At 43.7% G+C, this 21638-nt stretch overlaps 6 protein-coding genes across 6 annotated transcripts; 3 read left to right on the forward strand and 3 right to left on the reverse strand.

Annotated features, from left to right (window-relative positions):
• Positions 1 to 1884: 1884 nt before the first annotated feature.
• Positions 1885 to 3129, forward strand: M430DRAFT_53819 (hypothetical protein; the record flags this gene model as incomplete). The annotated part of the gene is made up of 2 exons (XM_024868420.1): positions 1885 to 2700; positions 2764 to 3129. The coding sequence occupies 2 exons, from the start codon at positions 1885 to 1887 to the stop codon at positions 3127 to 3129; spliced, it is 1182 nt and encodes a 393-aa protein (XP_024717595.1).
• A 10-nt stretch (positions 3130 to 3139) lies between these two features.
• On the reverse strand, positions 3140 to 3546 carry M430DRAFT_185259 (hypothetical protein). Its single transcript, XM_024863889.1, has one exon. The coding sequence runs from the start codon at positions 3438 to 3440 to the stop codon at positions 3150 to 3152; it is 291 nt and encodes a 96-aa protein (XP_024717596.1). The 5' UTR covers positions 3441 to 3546; the 3' UTR covers positions 3140 to 3149.
• Positions 3547 to 4735: 1189 nt separating this feature from the next.
• Positions 4736 to 5547, reverse strand: M430DRAFT_22658 (hypothetical protein; the record flags this gene model as incomplete). The annotated part of the gene is made up of 3 exons (XM_024864739.1): positions 4736 to 5041; positions 5092 to 5370; positions 5431 to 5547. 3 exons carry the CDS (start codon positions 5545 to 5547, stop codon positions 4736 to 4738), a joined length of 702 nt encoding a protein of 233 aa, XP_024717597.1.
• An 8378-nt stretch (positions 5548 to 13925) lies between these two features.
• On the forward strand, positions 13926 to 15293 carry M430DRAFT_37298 (hypothetical protein; the record flags this gene model as incomplete). Its single annotated transcript, XM_024867096.1, has 1 exon — positions 13926 to 15293. A coding segment is annotated over one exon (1368 nt), but the record flags the coding sequence as incomplete, so codon positions are not given.
• A 469-nt stretch (positions 15294 to 15762) lies between these two features.
• On the reverse strand, positions 15763 to 17462 carry M430DRAFT_61627 (hypothetical protein). Its single transcript, XM_024868935.1, has 3 exons — positions 17178 to 17462; positions 16893 to 17086; positions 15763 to 16843 (listed from the first exon to the last, which is right to left on the reverse strand). The coding sequence occupies exons 1-3, from the start codon at positions 17326 to 17328 to the stop codon at positions 16067 to 16069; spliced, it is 1122 nt and encodes a 373-aa protein (XP_024717599.1). The 5' UTR covers positions 17329 to 17462; the 3' UTR covers positions 15763 to 16066.
• Positions 17463 to 17617: 155 nt separating this feature from the next.
• On the forward strand, positions 17618 to 21415 carry M430DRAFT_45389 (hypothetical protein). Its single transcript, XM_024867765.1, has 2 exons — positions 17618 to 20493; positions 20544 to 21415. The coding sequence occupies exons 1-2, from the start codon at positions 18051 to 18053 to the stop codon at positions 21164 to 21166; spliced, it is 3066 nt and encodes a 1021-aa protein (XP_024717600.1). The 5' UTR covers positions 17618 to 18050; the 3' UTR covers positions 21167 to 21415.
• The last annotated feature ends 223 nt before the right edge of the window (positions 21416 to 21638 follow it).

Below are 21638 nucleotides of genomic sequence, written 5' to 3' on the forward strand. Positions count from 1 at the left end.
GCGAGACTAGGTAACAAACAAACCGGGGGACATAAGGTAGGGTTAACCGTGGGTCTTCGGACCCTCTCTTTCAGATCCTTAGGTTGGCTCCACGGCAGCGCCAATGGGAGACAACAAGCATGAATGGTAGCCATGCCGTGCCAAGGGCTCTGCAACGTTGGTTGTACGTATTAAGTGGGGATCAAGAAGTTCTCTCCGGTTTTATTCTGCCCATTGAAATTCATCCGCAGGGTTCTGTACCCAGGCAGCAACAGTGTTGCCTGCTGTATAGAGTAATACATGTCAAAAAGTCTTGTTGTTTTGAGTTAGAATAGGGCCTAGTGGGCCTCTATATCAGCGTATATCCCGTGTCATAGGGTATAGCCTGTACCTCTGTACGTACTTTGAAGGCTCATTTTGCACCTGACTTCCTCTACCGAGTCCATTCCTTAGTCTTACCTACTGTACCTCTTATCTTCCAGATCATTACCCCATATTTCTAGACCAGTATAGTCAGACTGTCAGACATGGGAGCCCTCTGGGACGGGGCGTAATCAAGGGGGTCCCCATGTCAGCGTATATCTCATACTTGTGGACCGTAGCTCTCTCTACGTACTTCGTAGGCTCTTTTTGCGTTTGACCTCCTCCACTCCTTACATATTCTTCTTCTCCCAGACTATCTGGTCAGTATAATCAGATATGGTCTTCTGGGAGGGGACGCAACCAAGGGTTCATGAAACTGGCCCTTTCACCCACCAGGCAGAGGCAGTACCGCTGGACAACTTCGACCATGACAGCAATTTGGGGGCCGAAACTTTGCTTACTCCATCAGCGTCAACGCATCTGCTACCATCTCTGAAGCAGTCCCTGGAAAGAGCAGTGTATGCTCCCTTCTATCTTTACTACCCCTTGTGTTATTGCAGCACTTACGCCTAACAACCTGTAGCATTTGGATCCTATGTTCAACCACAGCTCTTTGCACAAGTAAGCAGCTGATGTTGAAGCATGGCTATCGTAAGGCTGACCTGCACTTCTTTCATTTGGACCTCTCCTGACTCTTCCAGATTATCGTACGTCAACCGTAACTTGAATTCTCACTTGCGTGGCTGATTCGAAGATGCCAGCTGCCGCACTTGCACTTAGATTTTTTGCCATACTCCTGTGCGCCTATTTGAGCTGCATTTTAATATGCTCCAACTTTTCAAACAAGATCACGAAGCGCTGGAGTAGATTACCATTGGGAACTGAAACCCCAAGATGGCAGAGTTTCATCCCAAGCATGAGTCGGATTCCCATCACTGGGTCGGCCCTCGCCGCTGCTGCTTCCATTCCAATGCTTTTGGAAGGCATCTTACACATGCCTAGTCTTCCGGTCTTAGTAATGCTATTCGTAAGTTTATTCGTTGGGAACTCTTCAAATAGCTAATCAATCTGTAGCCCATTATATATGCGGTGGAGGACCTGGTCCTATATTGCTTCCATTTCGATTCTGAAAGACGCCATCCCATCGAGACTCTGATCACCGTCAGCGCGTCCTTCGTGATCCTCTACAATGAGTACCGCCTCATGGTACCAGGTCTCATATGGGGGATCTCTAGCATGATTTCCATTGGGATCTCAAGAGCATTGTTCCTTATTGGCTCCAGTGCCGCTCATAATACAAGCCATAACAAGTTTGGGCAGAGTGAGTTAGACTCGCATCCTCAGGTGGAGCGTAAGTTTTACCAGGAATTCGTTGTCCTCACTAGCATTTTTGGCTTGGTTGTCAGTGGTCTCATAGGATATTATTTTGAGCGCGTTGAACGAACTCCGTCATATTTGTCCGTGGGATTAATGGCTATGAACGTCGTCTCTATTCTTGGCACCTTTTTTTCTGGAATCTTTCCCTTTGCATATTTCCCCATTATGTCTGCAGAATATGTCCCGAGATGTCGTAGCTCACCTGAGTTAGCCACTCAATTCCTCGCATCTTTGAGTTCGAACCTCATATTGTTATTGTTATCAGTCTATCTTTTTCCTGTTGTGCTATCTGGAGTCCAGGTGACTGCTTATTTGGTTTCCGTCCTTGCCCAAGCTAGACTATCACAAACCGCAACTCCAACAGCATCCTCGAACCAGCAAACATCAGCATGGTTGCTTTTTACTCGAAAGCCTACGAAAAGTTTAACTTTTTGGATCTTTCCCGCCCTCCTAGTAGTCTTCGGGTCGATCTTGTACTCAGTCTCTGACAATACTATCGGTTCCATCCAAGCTCCCTTCCCAAGCGCCCTCGACCACACATACGACTCAACAAACAATTCCCGATTCGATATCGTAATCAGCATGTACACAGAATCACCAGAGTCTGTAAAGACAATGATCGAATCCCTCAAAACCACCTCATTCCTCCAAACCATCACGCCCAACGTCATTGTCTACACCAAAGACCCACATGCCAATCTAGAGCTTCTCAAGTCTTCCACAGGAGCCGATACCATATACCAGCTTGAGAACCTCGGCCGTGAAGGCGGCACATATCTACACCACATCGTGTCCAAGTGGGACAATTTAGCAGAGCAAACGCTCTTCATCCAAGCCCACGCGCATAACATACGGGAACTACTTCCCCGAATAAACGACTATCTAGTGGCCGGAACAGGAATGTTAAGCTTAGGCTTTACGGGAGTTACTTGTGATTGCAATAGTTGTACCGATCGTTGGGGCTGGGAAGACAAATGGGAGGTAAGCACAGCTTTGAATCTCGGAGAGTTGGTAGTCTCGAAGCATGATACTAACCGTATCCAGGTTATCCCACGGCTGTATGAAAAGATCTACGACAAGACCTGCGACGACAATACACAGGTTCTCATGTCATACAAAGGGCAATTCGTCGCCAGCGGTAGACGGATTAGAGGGATCAGCAAAGCTATTTACGAGGATCTATTAGCAGCGATCGCAAGCAGGGATGGCTGGAGCCATGATGCTCATTATGTGATCGGTCCGGATTCGGGCGATAATCCGTATTTCGGATTCACGGTTGAGAGAATATGGGGGCTCTTGATGCAGTGTACTGACCTGCGCGTTGCATATCGATGTCCAAGTCTTTTGAGTGGAATGGGGAGAGCAGGCAAGGTGGAGGACTGTCAGTGTTTGGATGATGTGAGGGAGTAATTCTGATTGAAGCTGTCGGTTCATCGCCATCTACTCATGTCGACAGGCGTCGGCCTCGCTATTAAGGGGCGGCTTTGTTTTCGCAAAGCCGGCAGAAGCAAAATGGTCCGGATAGGTGGTAGATGACTGGAAACCCAAGAACGCCTCGTTGGAAATCCGGCAGAGAGGTATATAACCAAAAACAGACAGAGAAAAAGCAAAAAAACATCAACAAAAAGAGAAGACTGCGCAATGGTTCGCAAAAACACAGCTCTCAAGCGTATACTGCGGGTTATAAACCCCCAACGTCTTATCCTGCTCGCACATGGCATCAATCTCAGTGAAGAAATTACTCTTGCAAGTCCAACTTTTTGAAATCGACTTCCGTCTGGGGTCTATCCTCAGGGCAAGCGGCGACGTCAAACGAACAACGTGACAAGGGACATGGCTTTGCCGTTCTCGGCGGCCCCAGGTTGTCTAAGTGGCCATATTCATCGATATCATCCTGTGGAAATGGTTCAGCTTTAGGCGCTCGTAGTAGGCTTCAGCTATCCAAAGTAGAAATTATCTGCAAGACCGCTCTTCGATGTTTTGATGGTTCTCTTCTTTTGGTGGGATGATAACTAGAGACAAGGGGAGGTGGGGGGACCTCTCCAAATACGCCTATATTCATCTCCCGGGCTCCAGATAGTATATCTCCAAGCCCCTCAAATATATCTAGCATCCCACAATTCCACATAATCAGTAATCGCGACATGTATGTAATATGCTGTACACAAGCACAGATATCTCTATACATGTAGAATTAGTTATCTTCGGTAAAAGCAATTCCCATAAAATGTATCCCCCCCCCCCAAAAATGCTTTCTCCATACCCCCACCACACGTCCCCAGCACCTACCTACGAACATACATACCCCCGAGAAGATAATCCTACCTACATAAGCATTCAACCCATAATAGGTAAAGCGCATCTATATTACACTTACTAGCGTCTTAAAATGACGCTAGTAAAAGTAAGCGAGTGCTTAATACAATGCTAGCCCAAACGCCTAAAGAGGACGAATTAAGCCGTTTTGCGACGTGCAACAAAACTGGCGCGATTGCTGGGAAATAACTGGATTCACAGGATTACCTTAGGTTTTTGCTCAATTATGCGAATCTTCTAGGGAACAGGACTCGGGGCCGGTGTATGACGTGCAACAATACTCCTCTTGTCGTAAGGCTAGTGTCTAATCGTTGGTTCGCTTACCTGCCGACCCTCGCTTATTAGGGGGGCTGCAAGGGGGTCGAAGACCAGTAAGCCCAGAGACGATAGACCTTGGGGATTAATCACTGTCTATAGGGATCAAATACCGGTTCTTAGCTACACAAAAAGATGGCCGGTGTTGTTGAATATTTGAGAATCTATGGAATCATGTTATGCTTACTGGCCCACGTTTCTTTGCGCAGGAACCTCCCCCCTCCTAACTTCCTAAGTTCCCAATACTTCATTGCACAGGAAAGCCAACATTCAACCAAAAGCCACAAAGATGGCAAAATTTACAACTATCCCAAACTGTGGCAAACGCTGACCAGCGGATATCAACACAGTGAAAGCGTTATTTGCGAGCGCAGCAGGTGTGTTGCTATGCTACTCGCTGTAAAATCGAGGATCTTCGCATTTCACCGCATCCCAAAATTGACATGCGCTGATTCTTCACAGCTACGTTGAAGGCTCGATAGACGGAACAGAAATACGAAACATTGGTAATGATCTGGTTCATGGCTGAGAGTACCCGGGAGAGACCTTGGCTGAAAGCAGACAAGGAGTTAGAGGAGTTGTGGAGCCAATTTCCAGAGCTGTCTTGTAGAAAGGTGGTGCAATTGCTCCAGTGAGGATTTCCGACGTAGTTCCAAATTGTCCGAGTATGTAAATCCTCCTTCAACAATATCTGATTATGCTCAGTCAAATGTTTCATTTCATTCCAATGAGTAAACTTACTTGAGACAAAGACAGCAGGAACTTCGTCCCGACTCTGGAGGGTTGAGCGGGAATAGTTTTACCATCAATACAGGGCTGAAAGCTGTTGGGGTTGATACCGCTGTAGATTATAGTGCCAGGGAATCCTGGTTCTGTTGCATTCAGTCCAACAGTCGTTTTCGATCTGAGACAGGAGATCTTAGTAAGAGGAAGCCCGCTCATCTCTTTACGGTCGATGCGACACTGGTTACACACATTCGTAACACCACAATTAAGACTGGCGGCATGATTTGCTCCAAGCTTTTGAACATCAGAGCTTGGAGCAACATCTCATCTGCCACCCGATTCTGAGATAGCTACGGTTATGAGATTCCACATGCGATGATGTACTGATAGTGAACGTGTTGGTAGCTCCAGCTGATTGTCCGAACAAGAGGACTTTTTCTGTAGATCCGCAGTTGGTGGATCATGTGACATTTTCAACCAAATGCCTCTACTTGCTGGATCACCTCTAAACGCTGCGATATTGGATTGAATCCACTGCAGTCCAAGTAGACCGTAGAATATCATGGATGCCAAAGTTTCCGTCAATACCCGCGCTCTCATGAGTCAAGAAATCGAGCGGGCCGAGTCTGTGATTTATCGAGACAAGGAGGGCGCTATCCGCAGCCAGGTTGCATCCATCTACACTGGGTTTGTAATGTCACAGACTGCTCTCCTCGATAGATCCATACCTTTACCGGAAGGCCAGACGAGACGTTCGCGTTTGGAGGAACCCACACAACGAGATGTAATTAGTCTTCAGATGTAGCCCCCATATTCAAGGAAGGTGGTTCGAAATTGGATGCAACTAGACCATGAAAAGTTGCATTGAGCATTCCAGGAAAATAATTGCCTGTATGATGCAAAGCGAAGGTCGCCGACAGGTAGCTTAGCATATGTGATATTCAGATAAGAGCACGCCAGAGGAGGAGCATCGAGCTCCGCGAACAGTGCCTATAGTGATGGCAACGTTGAGAGGTCTGACACTAAGGAAAGAACCCACCAATGTCACAATATGACTAGAGAAACCAGAAGGAGGTGCATTCTCAACATATTGCAAAGAGGTATAAAGGAATGGAAACATAGACCAAAAGACGATGTTTGATCGCAAAGGAGCATATAGTGCGGGAGTGATGGAAAAAAAGAGAGGCACTTAGATTTATTGTTACACGGGATATTCGATCTATCGTCGTATCGCAGGAACCAATGAATTGAATTGACTAAGTAAAGTAATTATACAAAGTGCCTCTATAGCTATAGTAAACAACTAGGAATTTTAGCGGGTTACTAACCCTGATTAGGTTAGACTAGAGTCCTAGTCCCGTAACTAATAACCTTACGTAGTAGGCTAGTAGTTTCTTACAACACACCCCTAAATCTACGCCTATAACGTCTTATCTATCTATCTAGCCTAAATTCTATACTACCTGCCGTTCTACTAAGTAAGATACTAAAAGAGGAAATAGAAACAGTAGACTAGTAAGATTCTACTACTACTGTCGCTAAAAAGGGAAATAGAAATAGCGAACTAGTAAGTTTTCTACTGTCCTATTACTATAAAAGGAAATAGAAATAGTAAACTAGTAGGTTTTTATCGCTTTTAATACTAAAAAAGGAAATAAGAACAAGGAATCGTCTTAATTAAGTAATTAGGATAGCTATAGTATACAGATTTAATAGCTTTAAGAACTTAGCGTGTTTAGGTCCTTTTAGAGCTTTAGTAAGCCTATCTACTACTATATCCTCTATACGCTTAAACTAAACCTCTATTTTGCCTAGCGCTTAAATATAGTAGTACTATACGTTAATATACTTAGTTCTCTAGTAGATAACTAGGTTATCTATTAGCGCTAAAGATCCTTAGTTATTACTATATATTTAGATCGTTTTAGTGTCTTTAGAGTTAATACCTAACTTATAGAATAGCTACCTTAGCTAGGTAGCTTTTCTTATAGCGTTAAAGAGCCTATAGTACTCTATTTTTATAAAAGAGAGTACTACTACTTATAGGCGCTTTAATCTAAAGGATATTACGCTACTATAGTAGTTAAATAAATATCTAATAGTTAATCTTTGTGTTTTTATATAACTAGTGTAGTCTAAATTACTATATCTATATAATCCCTTTAACGCTCTTTTACTAGCCTTATATATAATTCTTAAGTTAGGCGTACCTTATAAGTATTATAGTACGTGTTTTATAGTACTTATATAGTTAGTAAAAAGGTTTGTAAGATAGCGTAATAGTACAGATATTAAATAGTATAGATCTAGGCGTATTTAAGTCAATAAGTATATAAGTAAACTAATAATTTACTAATATAGTTTAATTTAATCTACTATAACGTAATCTAGGTTTAAAACTATAAGCTTTGTATAAGCTAGGTCTAATAGTGTTTTAGAGGCTTTGTAGTTACTTATCTTAAAACGTTTAAGTACCTTCTTAATGTAAGCGTCTTATATAAGGGATATAGTCTTATTACTTCTGTTCTTAACGATCTTAACGCCTATAAAGTAGTAGTAAAGACCTAGATCCTTTATCTTAAACGCGTTCTATAAGGCTACTTTTAGATTAGTTAGCTCTTTCCTTTTTAGGCCGACTAATAAGAAGTTGTCTACATAGGTTATAATAATTAATCTACTCTTAAGGTATTAATATATATAATTATTAGCTATTAAGGGCTTAAAACCTAGCTTAATAAGTACTTAGTATAGCTTTAGCTACTATAACTATAAAGCCTACTTTAAACTATATAAAGCCTTGTTAAGCTTATAGACATAGGTATTATCTTTACTAGAGCTAGTTAGAAGTTCTATATATATATCCTTATTAGCTTTCTTATTTAAAAAAGCTATAATGTAGTCTATTTGTTTTGTTTCTTAGTCTTTCTTAGCTATTAGGGCTAGGATTACCTTTTAAGTCATGCTTTTAGCTACGCTAGCGTAAGTCTGATCGTAATTACGCTTATAGCGTTACTTATATCCTTTAACTACCTAGTAGGCCTTATAGCGTACTACTAAACTATTAACGCTAGTTTTCTTCTTAAACACTTACTTACTACCTAAAACCTTAGTACCCTTTTAAAGGTTTAATCTCTTAACTAGACTCTATATATCGTTCTTTATAAGTAAGTTAAGTTTGTTCTATATAGCCTCCTTCTACTACTTAGACTTAACGCTACTAACTACCTCTTTATGTATAATTAAGACGTTTTCTAGATTATCTTTAACTATAGTCTAGTAAGTAGCGTAAAACGCTATAGCTATAGTAGAATAAGCTAATTACTATACCCCTTGTTTAGTATTATCTCTTGTATCCTCCTTAGTTATATAACGTAATTAGGATCAAGTTATTTAGGTAGTTTTAAGGTTAATAAAACGTATAAAGTCTTAAGCTTAAGCTAGAGCTAGAGTTGCCTTTAGCTTGTTCTTTAAACCTTTTAGGCGCCTCTAGCCGTACTTAATAGCTACTAAATTAGGTAAGGCAGTAGTTAACTAATCTTAGATCTGTTCTATAGTAGAGTTAGTATTAGCTAGTAGATTAACATTAGTAGTAGTAAAGGGCGGTTTCTTAGCTATTTTAGTTACTTTAGCTAGATCTTAATCTTTAGCTAGCTCTTAATCTTTAGCTTTATCTTTACCTTTAGTGTTTGTTAAATCTATAAGTAGATTAGTTAGTAGGTATAGTTTAGTTAGTAGTAACTATATCTTATTATCTAATACTTCTAATACAAAACCTCTTTTATTAAATCTTATGTTTAATAATCTAACGATCTTATAAGCTCTTAAGAGTACGTAACAGTAGTATATTTAGTAGCCTTTAAAACTAAGAAGGATCCTCTTTTTAGTACGCTTATTAAACTTCCTTAACTTAACCTGTCTTTAATCTAGGATATAAATATATACCTTATAGCTAAGTACTTATAAGTAAGCTATAGACAGCTTATTGTCTTAATTTAGGTATAGCTAATCTATAAAGGCTTAATATAAGGTTTTGCCCTTAATAGCTAACGTAGCTATTTTGTTAACAACATAAATTGTCCCTTCTAGTAACTCTAGCTATAGCTCTTTAGGGACGTTCTAGTTAATTATAGTAGATCGTAGCCGTCTAGCTATAATCTTGTTTGTAATCTTAGACATACCTAGTTACTTAAGGGTATATAGTATAGTCTCTTTAACTTAAATCCCTTTTACCTTATAGACGCTAGTTAATACGATACTACTATATTCGTTACTACTATTAACTGTTAATATAAGGATCTTAAAGAGGGCAAACTAACGCTCTGTTATATTAATAAAGCTAAGGATCTTATTATAAGCCTTCCCTTTCTTCTTATAAGAGTAGCCTTATCTAGTATAAGTTACTATATCTATTATAATAGTAGTATAGTACTTACTATAGAATCTAATTAAGGTAACCTCTACTACGTCTATACTTACCTCTTAGAGTATAATAGTAGGCCGGTATTTAATAAAGCGTCTAACTAAGCGTAGTAGCTTAGACAGCTTATAAGGCTTATATAAAACTGTAACGCTAAGATCTATATCTATAGGCTTATCTATAATCTATATACTAGTAGTAATTTCTATAGTCTTTTAGACGTTATTAAAGCCTAGGTACCCTAGTCTCTTATACTATAGTTTAATTCCTAGTTTGCCTTATTAAAGAGTAGCTAGTAGTACTATAATATAGTAGCTAGGCAAGTCTAACTATAGATATACCCTTATATCGTTAACCTTATAGAGTATAAGTGTCTCTTCTTCTCTATCTAAAAGGGCTCTCTTTATAATAGATCTACTATAGCGTAATAGCTTAATACCTAATAAGAGATTAATAAGAAAGGTTAGAATAAACAGAACTCTCTTTAGCTATAGTTCGTAATACTAATCGCTCCTTACCTTAGCCTTTAGGACGATATTACTATAACCCTCTAGTTAGATTAATCTAGTACTTATTAGAACAAGTTATAACTACTTAGTTACTTTAAAGCTATAGAAGATTAACTTATCGTTATATATATAGTAAGTTACCCTTATATCTAGGTACTAGTTCTTCTTTTAAAACTTCTTTTAAGTAGCTAATCTAAGCGCTACCTTTAACGCTCTTAGGCCTAGTACGCTATTAATCTAAGGCTACTAATTACTTACTATATAGAGTAATATAGCGCTCTTTAAAGACTCCTTTTAGTCCTTCTTTAGACGCTTTTCTAAGAACGTAGTCTAGTAATTGTCTTTATCCTTTATAACGTAGAGCTTACTATAGTATTAGTACTACTTTCTCTTAAGCTTCTTCTTATCTTTATCCTTGTCCTTACCCTTTCTCTTATTCTTGTTATCTAGCTTACTACTATATAGTAATACTAATAAAGGTACTAATCTACTATCCTTTACCCGGGCTTTGTCTTTAATCTCTATAACTAATATATTAAGTAATAAGGTACTTTTCTTACTACTTTTCTATAGGTTTTAAAGGGATTAGTGTCTTTTAGCCTATTAAGGAAAGGCTTTTATAAGTTAATTAATAAAGATAATAGTGTATAAGTAGTCGCTCTTAGGCGCTATATCTAGTTATATAGCTTATTTAAGTTAAGTTATAAAGGCATTAATAAACTTCTCTATATTATTATAATCCTTATATCTAAGTAGCTAGAACTTATCTGCTGCTTAATACTACTAAGTAAACCCTTTGTCTTTATAGTAATTAGCTAGCTTAGTCTACATAGCCTTTACTAAGTCTACTTTAGCTATAAGATTAAGTACTAGAACTAACGATATGTTCTCTTTAATAACCTAACGCGTTATAGTGTTACTAGCTCTTTATTTGTTATACTAATCTAGCTCTTCTTTTGTTATAGTAGTATTACTATACTTATAAGACTTAAGGACAGGATACTTCTTAGATATAAACCTGTTAAGCTTATTAGCTTTAAGTATGTCGTATATATCTGTCTTTTAAGTATAGAAGTTACTCTCGCCTTATAGCCTCTTACTACTTGTAAGCGTAGTTAAGTTAGACATTATAGATTAGTCTAGGGTTCTGTAATATAGTTGTTATCCCCTAGGCTCTATAATCCTGTCTAGAGCTCTATTCGATTAACAGATATACTATAATCAAAAACAGGCTTTACTATAACGAATCTTATAATAGATTAATAGATCAAACGATTCGAATTCGAATTTAGTGTTAGAGGAGATCGAATAGTATTACTACTATGTTACACGGGATATTTGATCTATCGTCGTATTACAGGAACTAATGAATTAAATTAACTAAGTAAAGTAATTATATAAAGTGCCTCTATAGCTATAGTAAACAACTAGGAATTTTGGCGGGTTGCTAACCCTGATTAGGTTAGACTAGAGTCCTAGTCCCGTGACTGATAACCTCACGTGGTAGGCCAGTGGTTTCTTGCAACATTTATTATAGGAATTAAATGATTATGATAACGATGCCGCATGGCAGCATGATCTATTAATACAAAATCTTTCTGGACCTGAATCAGAAATTTCGAGATTAAATAAGAGCCGTTCGGTTTCAAGTATGCGCGAGTAGGCGATTATCCCCAAACATCTAATTGAAGGAGAAGCTGACAGCGAGAAAACAAAGTGACAGCTGCAATTGACAGCATAACAGAGTGTAAAGATAGGATCAGATGATTCAGAGGGTAAGCATGGAAAGCTGTAGCGAGGCGCAGCCGCACATCAGATGTGCAAGGAAATCCGAGACTGAGACCGAGTATCCTTGCTCTTGTCCAACGGAACAAATAGTAATGCTCAAAAGCCAAAATACAGAATATAATGTCCTGTAGAGCCAAAGTCTTGTTACTACCTGGGCAGTTAATGGCCCTGGCGTCCAGGAGGTGGAAATAAGTCTGCTCCAATTTCACCCGCAATAACCTGGGATCTCTAAAACCGGCCTTCCTCTCCTTCCCACCGTGCCGAATTAGCTATACTTGTTTCGAACTTTCGATGAATGGAACGAGCCTCTGAAATCACTTGTTCCATCCACAGCCTTATTAGACCTCTTCGTGGAGCCTTGTGATCCAGACTCCAAAGTGACTTGAGGGGGATTGAGAGAGGATGCAAAAGAGGATGTTCTTCCTAATACTAAACAATCAGTTGGAGTCTATGGGTATACCCTCTGAGGTTAGTAGACCCTGTGCGCCAGTTGCCAACCAGAAAGCTTCTCTGTGTCATGACAGGCATTTATGCCTCTCCTAAATTCCTAATGCAACCGTCTCTCCCAATTTTGGGCCCCAGAAGTAAAAATAAGACTGAGCTTATGTACGTATCCGTCCGCCCATCTTCAACAAAACTGCATTATTCATCTCCTCAGACATGACACTTCATGTCGTCAATAGAACCAAGGCCCATTTCAACTGAATTTGATATCCAACAGATCACCCAGCTCCAAAACGAGATAAGCTATAGGACTCTACTGCACAAGTTGGCCGGCGTATATCCAGGATGCCTGTTCAATACATATAGGCCGAGCGGGAGCGGTTTAGAGACTGGAAGGCTTTGCGTGTGAAAGCATCTAGACTTCTATGTAGGATGTGACCTTGACACATAAACCACGCAGCAAGGCCGGCCAGTTGAGTGATTAAATTGAAGACCAAGAGGATTTCAGAAGATCAAGGTCCGAGAGGACGTATGAGAAGAGGCAAAGCAATACATCACTGCTCATTGCGAGCAATTCGCGACGAATGGTCTATCAGGAAAGGAAGCGCATGGTAATCGGATGTTGGGCGGTGTGCCACCGACATCTTTGGGAGACTACTCCCCGAGTATACTCATCAACTTACGGAGGTTCCAGAGCTAGAATATCACACCGACAATATGCAATCGTCACATAATGGACTCACATACGAGGTGGATGGGGAGCTTTCTCTTTGGCTTTCGACTCTTGAGTAGAATTGTAACAAGAGATATGCACGATGGGTTTATCGCGAAGTCCCACCTCGGAGAATCGGCGCCGAGATAATCGGTGACGCTAAGTTGCGCTAAACCTATCTCGTCTATCAGCAGAAATAATTCTTCGGCAAAAAAATATTCTAGGAAATACTCACCTCAAAGTTCTTGCGAGGACTCTCCAGAGGAAACAAGACATCAATCCATTCAAGATGGGAGTCGGACGACGGATGAAGAAGCAGGGTCCGCCCGAACCTCTCGATGAAGCACATTTTACCAACTTGAAGCGAAAGGCTGGCATGTCAGTTGCGGAATCGAGAGCAGAAAGCCAGCAGTATGAGAGTTCGAAGAAGAGGAGAACAAGCGGTGGGGAGGGGAAGAAAAACAAAGCTCCAAAGGAGGATGATACTAAAAAGGCGAAGGCAAATGGGAAGGAGAAGGGGAAGGGAGGATTTACAAACTCGATGGCTTTGCCCAAACCTGCTGCGAAAAAATCGAAGCCTGCGGCAGCTCCTTTACCTCAATCCGGCTCAGAAGACGAAGATTCCGATGCCTCAGATTTAATGAACGATGAGTTCGACGATATTTCAGGATCAGACGCAGAAGGGGGTCTGGGAGATGGAGAGGATTTTCTGGATTCAGGGTCGGACGTATACGATTCTGATCAAGATCATGCGCACAAAGCCATGTTTTCCGAAGATGAAGACGAGTCAGATGCGGAGGAGAAATTGACAGCTGCAAATATCGAGGGTCTGTCGCGGAAGCTGGACGAAGAGCTTGCAGAGCAGGAAGCACAGGCGCAAGCTGAGTTAGAGGAGGCAGCGATGCAAACAAACATTGCCGGAGACAAGCCACACATTTTTGATGATGAGGAAGAGGAGGGGATGGGAGTCAAAACGAATGCTCTGCTTGCACCAGATCTTCAACTATTAAGGACTCGAATCACTGATACGGTGCGAGTCTTGGACGAATTCTCGAAGCTGGCAGAAGAGGGACGATCAAGAGCTGAATATACTGCGCAATTGATCAAAGATATCTGCGCATATTATGGATATTCGCAATACTTGGCCGAGAAGCTTTTTAATCTCTTCCCTCCCAAAGAGGCTTTCGCCTTCTTCGAAGCAAACGAAACTCACCGACCTGTTGTTATTCGAACGAACACTCTGCGTACACACAGACGAGAGTTAGCTCAGGCGCTCATTAACCGTGGTGTCACTCTCGAGCCTGTGGGAAAATGGTCTAAGGTTGGTCTTCAGATCTTCGAAAGTGCCGTCCCCTTGGGAGCCACACCGGAGTACTTGGCTGGTCATTACATTCTGCAAGCTGCGTCCTCCTTCCTTCCCGTTATGGCGCTTGCGCCACAAGAGAACGAACGAATCCTCGATATGGCCTCCGCTCCCGGTGGAAAGACCACTCACATCGCCGCATTAATGAAGAACACCGGATGTATCTTCGCCAACGATAGCAATAAGGCTCGTGCCAAGGGTCTTATTGGTAACATCCATCGCCTCGGCGCCAAAAACGTGATTGTATGCAACTACGATGCGCGAGAGTTCCCCAAGGTTATTGGAGGTTTTGATAGAGTGTTGCTCGATGCCCCATGCTCCGGTACGGGAGTCATTGCCAAGGATCCCAGCGTTAAGACGAACAAGACCGAAAAGGATTTCCTCATGCTTCCGCATCTGCAAAAGCAATTATTGCTGGCGGCTATCGACTCCGTGGATCACACAAGCAAGACCGGTGGCTATATCGTCTACTCGACCTGTTCCGTGACGGTTGAGGAAAACGAACAGGTGGTACAATACGCGCTCTCCAAACGCCCGAACGTCAAGCTCGTCGAGACGGGTTTGGTCTTTGGAAAAGAGGGCTTCACGGCATACATGGGCAAGACATTCGACAAATCCCTGAAGTTGACTCGAAGATACTACCCGCATGCCTACAACGTCGACGGGTTCTTCGTATCCAAGTTCAAGAAGACCGGACCATCACCCGCCAACAGTTCAGCTGGTGTTACGAACGCACCGAAGAGGGAAACCGATGATTTGGACGTCGATAAGAGACCTATCTCGGAGACAGAGGAGGAGCAGGAACAGAAGGAAGATTTTGGAGGCTGGGATGAGGAGGAGGATCAGGCTTATATTGAGAAGGCCAAGAGGAACCTGTTGCGCAAAAAGGGTATCGATCCCAGGGCTAGGAGGGGCGATGCCAGCAAACAGGGAGCTAATGGAGCGAGCCCGAACGGGACAAAAAAGTCGACTAAGGCGAAATAGGTAGCAATGGGATGCTTTGATATTTGATCTTCAACCCTCTCTTTTCTTCTGCATCTCTCTGTTGGGATAATGCCTCGAAGCAGATCGGTTGGTGTCCTGTTCTCTCTAGCTCCTCTGAGGTGTTTAGGGCAAAAAGTTCAAGCCACATCTCTGCGTGCGGTTTTAGGGGTCCTCTTTGTTTCTTAGCATGCAGGTAATATAGACTTGCATTGATAATGGAAGGCGTAGTATAGGCTCACAGACCTGTCTCAGTCGTATCTTATCGTGTTTCATTAACTTCCTTTTTTTTTAAAATCTTTTCACTTGTTCGGGATGTGCACGAAATGTCTGGTGAGGATTCTCAATTACTATAGGAGATTTGAAAAGGATTGGATTGATGGGTAATAAGCAAGTGGTTGCTACGGATTCGAGATCATGTCCTGCTACCTACCCCGGAACAGATCATGATGAGCAAGTCATTGCTTTTTATGCTCCTTTCTGCCCATACTTAGACCTATCATACTCTCTAAATTCAAATTGATCATGAACTCTAACAATTAGATAAGCTTAAAGACAGCTTGTCAAGCCCATGACTTAAAGTTACACGGAATCTCCGGTCAGGAATCACTGAAAATACTTTAATAATTCTTATCTCATGTCTAGATTTCTGGCTAGCAGAATCCGAGAAAGTTTCCAAGACTACGACAATCCTGTTATGGAGTTCAGTCCCGTAAAATTAGATTGTTCAATATTTTGTCCTCAAGGCCATGGACGTATCATTACTTTCATAACAATCATAACTCATCGTCTGACTCGGTCTCTGATCCTTCTGGAGCAGCAACAGGCTCTGGTGGCGGGGGAGGTGTCTCTTTTGGAGTTGGCTTCTTCGCGAAGGGTAGTTCGCGTTTCGGTGGAAGAGGTTCATGTTCAGCTTGTGGTGCAGGTGTTGTTGTCCTTGCACGGGTATCTCTCCCTTCATTTTTAGTATTATTGGCAGTGTTTCTCGTTGGAGCTGGAGCTGGAGCCGGGGGTGCTAAATCCTCATCTGATGCTTCATCGGCTGTCGATTCTTGATCTGGTGTTTGTGGCTGTTCATCCGCAGAATCGGTCGGTGGCTGCTGGGCATCAACTTCCATCTTCTCAAAGCCACCATCCGAATCATCTTCACTCTGGTCTTGTATTGCTTTTACAGCCTTTCGCTTTCCTGCCCTGGATGGGCCCACTGAGGTTGATCTAACAGGTGTTCGACTCTCTTCCACAGCTGCCAACCTTGCAGGGTCGACATTTGCGGAGGCAAGCAAACGCTGTTGATCCCGTATCTTCAGCTTCTTTTCGTTAAGGAGGAGGGAGAACTTTTCGATAAGCTCGTTCTCATTATCATTCTTCAGCTTGACCATTTCTGCCAGTGTCTCATTGAGCTTCTTGGACTCTTGTTCTTTCGCTTTTAGCTGCGCTTTCAAGGCCTCCAATTCCAGGAGGACTTTGTCCCTCGATTTGACGGCAAGCCCACACCAGTCGTACAGTTCAACAACCTCATCCTGCTCGGTTAATGTGATAGCGCCGAGTTTGAGCTAACTCAATGTTAGCTCATATCATATAGGAAAGGTTTGGAAACCCTACTGTTATGCCTTCGATGCGTTTCTGAATGGTGATCGTCATCGAAGCTTCGCCCTCCAATTTAGCAACAGCCTCGACACCCTGCTTGTCCTCGATTTGTTCTGCGCCGAGTAGAACGTGAGCCAATACCTGATCCCATTGTTCCGAGCTGCCCGAGAATTTCTTATCCTTCAAGGAACCTGTTTGATTGTGCTTCACTATCAGATGAAGGTTTGATTAGCTCCGGGATGGATGCATGAAATGAGGTCCAGGGCCCCGGCCAGGCGATTGGTCCGATAGCTAACTCACCTGAGACTGAGAAGACAGATTCACCGTCTGTACCAATGAGCTTCAGATCCAGTGGTTTCCTTCCCATGGACTCAATGCGCACAAGGACAAACTGGTTCTGCTGGTTGTCATTGCGGGGGAGGCTGATCACACGAGGCAGGTCGGGATCCATGGTGTGAATAACCAGAATGATGACACTCCTGAAACAAAGCAAGGAGTAGAAAGATCTCAATACAGGCCTTCACATTTTTGATTCCAAGCAGGATAGATGCGCTCTCTCTGAGCAGTTCGACACGCTCACAGTCAGGCAACTTGGACGAACAGTCGAACACGAAACTCACGCGTCGCGCATAAGCGAACCCCACACGTGATCGTATATTTTTAGCGGAGGTGGACCGTGAGGCTCGCCGGAAGTCAAGCGCCCCCGATTTTCCAGCCACCTCAACCAAGACCAGCCATCCCACCTCACGAATGAAAATTTGACTGTTGGAACCTCCCCCAACCCACCCCCGTTTTGCCTTGCCTAGCATATTCATTTCGCAACAGATATCTGTCATATCTGCCGATACCAAACAGCTCTGCTCTATTCATCTGTCGCTGCGCGCCGGGAAGCAGTCACGGTAAAACGCGACAGATGTAAAGAATTCGAGACGCCCGCCAGACGACCCACAACAACAACACAACCTCTGCGCTGTAGCGCAAACAGATCCATCACACTTATACGCGATAACGATATATTACGAGCATCTAATCATGAATTTCCGGCCGTGACCTGCTGGGCAATCAATGGTACTCTCACGTAGAGTTCTGGATTCTTTCATCGAATTCAAAGAGAAAGAAAGTCAACACCTCAGCGATACCCTCTCTATTTCACCTTTTAATACATAATCAAAGATGGAGCAATTGACATTGCAGCCGCGCAAGGCGGAAGTGGAGGAGGAAGCAATCGAAAATTGGGACGACGACAATGATCTGGACATTGGTGGAGATGACTTCACATTCCGAAGCACCTCGGTAGCAACTACGGCCGCGTCACATCACCGAGATTCGATCTCATCACGCTTGTCCGGACGATCCGAGTTCGATTCGATTTGCGGGGATGAAGAGAAGCAAGTGCACTTGCCTGGGGATGACGAGGTATCGACTTTTGACGCAATTGCAACAGCGACAAGAGCCGGCATTCCTATACCGCAGAATGTGCCACCTTCTGCCTTGATGGGAGGCACAATCAAAAGACTCGGAGGAAGAAGGATTAAGAAGATCGTAAAAGATGATTGGGACGATGGCGATCTCGAGTTGCCAAGCGACGGGAGTTTGAATATCAAACGGCAGGATGGATCAAATTTTCCTGATGCCTTGCGACAAGTCAGTGGCCCTAGTTCTGTCAATACCAGTCCAGCCAAGCAACTGCAAGCTACACCACAGTTGCACCCTGCGCCAAACTTCAACTTGAGTCCTCAGTCACAGAAGACAACGTCCGCATCCTCCGATTTACTGGACAAGTTCCGAGACAACGACGATGACGATTTTTTGGGAGACGGCGGAGATACAATTAAAGTTTCCAAAAGTAGACAGTTGCCGGCAGGTCTACCTTTTATCACTCCACCAACTCCCCAGAAAAACGATACTGTAGCCGACCCGGAAGACGATTTCGAGCGAGATTTACAACTGCCCGCCGATGGCGGGCCTCTTAAGTTAACCGCTCGCAAGGACATACCAAAAACCCCTGCGAATGCACAGGACGAGTTTGATGAATGGGGAGAAGGCAGCCTAGGCACGCGATTTGGTGGAAGAAGAACTCATTCGAACCGAAGTTCATCCGTCTCTGCTTTAAGCCCCAGCGTTTCCAGCTCAATGACAATCGAGAGTGAGGACGAAGGTCTAGATGGCCTGATTCTTCCAAGCGGGCCCCTACACTTCGATGATATCCTGAAACGCAGACAACAGGACCGGTCACCTGACTTCCAATTTCCGGAAAGACAAGCTGTCAAGCGTGATGAAATCAAGGAGGACTTCCTTTCCGGTCTCGAAATTGGTGATGGAGACATCTTTGATCCGAGCAAACTTACCCTCAATCGCAATATCAAGATCAAAAGTATTCGACAGACGAGTCCACCGCGACCGAAAGCTGCCGTATCATTAACTTTCACCAACAAAGCTACAGCAACTACCTCGCGCCTACCTCGTCCCCTTGGTCATGAACGTAGCTCATCACAACTTGAGCCTGTCTCGGAGAGTGGTGGACCCATCGCGAATCGGAATCGGAGAACACAATCTCGACTTGGACATCATGCGTCACAATCCTCAATAAGCAGCATCCTAACTCCTACCACGCCAACCACTGTGCAGCCATTGCAACCATCAACACCCCGGCGACGGGATCTAGGGGCGAAACCCTCTATCACCGCTCTTCGCAATGAGCCGACAACGACCAATGCGCAATTGCTGAAGCTCAAGCGATCTATGCCAACTATGCGATCCTATTCTCAGTCCCCAGCTAAGCCGATTGGATCGCGATACGAAAGACCGCCCTCTCGAACGGAGACCAGCAGTAGACCAACATCACTGTCTCGGCCCAAGACGCCAGTTGAGAGAGACCGCTCTGGGACCGAGAGTAGTGTGTCTCAGGTCCGAAAGAATCCTGTTCCATTCCTACCAGCGGGCGCATCTCAGTCTCAATCACACCATGTTGCCGTTAAATCTTCCCGCCATTTCCACCGCCATGATTCCGAATCCTCAATTACCAGTACCGATCTTCGTCCATCGTCGCGGGCTGTCTCAAGATCGACAATAAGATCACCGAGTCCGAGGCGAAATGTCCGAGGTGCTGAAGCATTGGCTCGTGAAGCTGCTGTGAAGCGGCAGTTGACCAAGCCTGTGAGACGAAGACACTTCGGTGATGGTTTTGAATTGGATGGTTTCGATGACCTGCCGATTTCTCGAGATTCCGAGCAGAGGTTTATAAAAGAGCCAGTTGGTCGTGGCCCCCCTAAACAGTCGAGCTTACGAAATAAGATCCACCAAGAGCCTGTACCTTTGAGAACGAACACTCCGGCACCTCACACACCAATTTCTGCGACTCGTCCACGAGATGAATTGCCACGTTTCGCCCGTGATACCAACGCAAGTCGAATGGCCCGGGAGCAAACCCTGACTCAACGTGCACCTTCAGCAGCTGGTGGACCTCTCACAGCCCTGACAAACCAATGGAAATCCAAGGGGTCTGCAACACCAGGTCTGAGTGTCAATACCCAGTCGGTTCGATCAAAGAAGCGGAGAGGTCCACCTCAAAAGCCTCAATTGATCAAGCCACTGGGGAATATTAATAATCCGAAGAGTAAGCCTACATAGACGTTGGATATATATTTTACTAATTCGGTAATATAGTGGTTAGAGGAATGTGGTATAACCCCGCTACCTTCCGTTGGGAGGGAAATGAGAACGATCTGAGCCCCTTCGATGCGCCAAACTCGCCGTCGGTGCCGTCGGCTTTGATGCCTTCACATATGGCACGTGAGAAAGAAAATTCTAATCTATACCGTGAAAAGGAGAACGCTACTCCTCGCCCTGCGCTCATCACCAACATCAACGCCTCACAGAACGTCCAAGTAGTGGGCGGCATGGTTTTCGACCCGCAGCGGATGTGCTGGCTCAAAATGCCATCCTCGTCTCGCGACCGCGGGAAGAGCGAAGGCGGTGATACAATGGACGGCTTCGATGCCTTAGATGAGGAAGAGGATGTCTTCAAAGACGTACCAGATCTTGAAGATGACAAGAAAGGGGATGATGATATCGGCGGAAGGACGAGTGAAGGTGGCAGCGGCCTGAAAGATGACTGGCTCGTTGGCGAGGAATTCGATGTCGGTCCTGAGTTCGTGCGGAGACAACGAGAAGAGGAGGAGAGGTGGCGGAGGAAGTGCGAGAGATGGGTGGGTGCTCAGCGAGAGATGGAGCGAGGCGGCGATGTGGAGTGGCGCTGGAGCATCCGAGATGTGGTTAATGAGCAATGAGCAATGAGCGGCCCCGCCGTATGAGCGCAAGTGCGCAACGATTCGAACAAGTCGACCCGAACCCCCATACCGACAACGTTGGTTACGCATGATTGATGTCCACGTATGAAAAAGTCCTGCCCCCAGCGGATCCTTGGCATAATAACATTTGGGCATTGAGTCCTGGGCAAAGGATAGAGAGGGCAGGCAGCTTGAATGGATCTCTGTATCATTTGCATTTTTGCGTTTTGTGTCTGCGATAGATATGAGATGCGGGGTTGCGTACGAGATACTCGATAATGAATGCTATGACCGTTATGACCGGTAGCCATTATTAATAAATCTTTTCTGTACTTCCTCTTCCTCTTTATTTTATGATGATGATGGGTCTGGGTTTGGGTTGGGCATTGTATGTAGACTACTTGTATGTATATAGATATGAAATGTTTAAATGTATTGATATAGTAGCTAATCACCTCATGCTCCTTCCTAT

Source organism: Amorphotheca resinae (genome assembly GCF_003019875.1).
Source record: "Amorphotheca resinae ATCC 22711 unplaced genomic scaffold M430scaffold_12, whole genome shotgun sequence".
NCBI lineage: Eukaryota > Fungi > Ascomycota > Leotiomycetes > Helotiales > Amorphothecaceae > Amorphotheca > Amorphotheca resinae.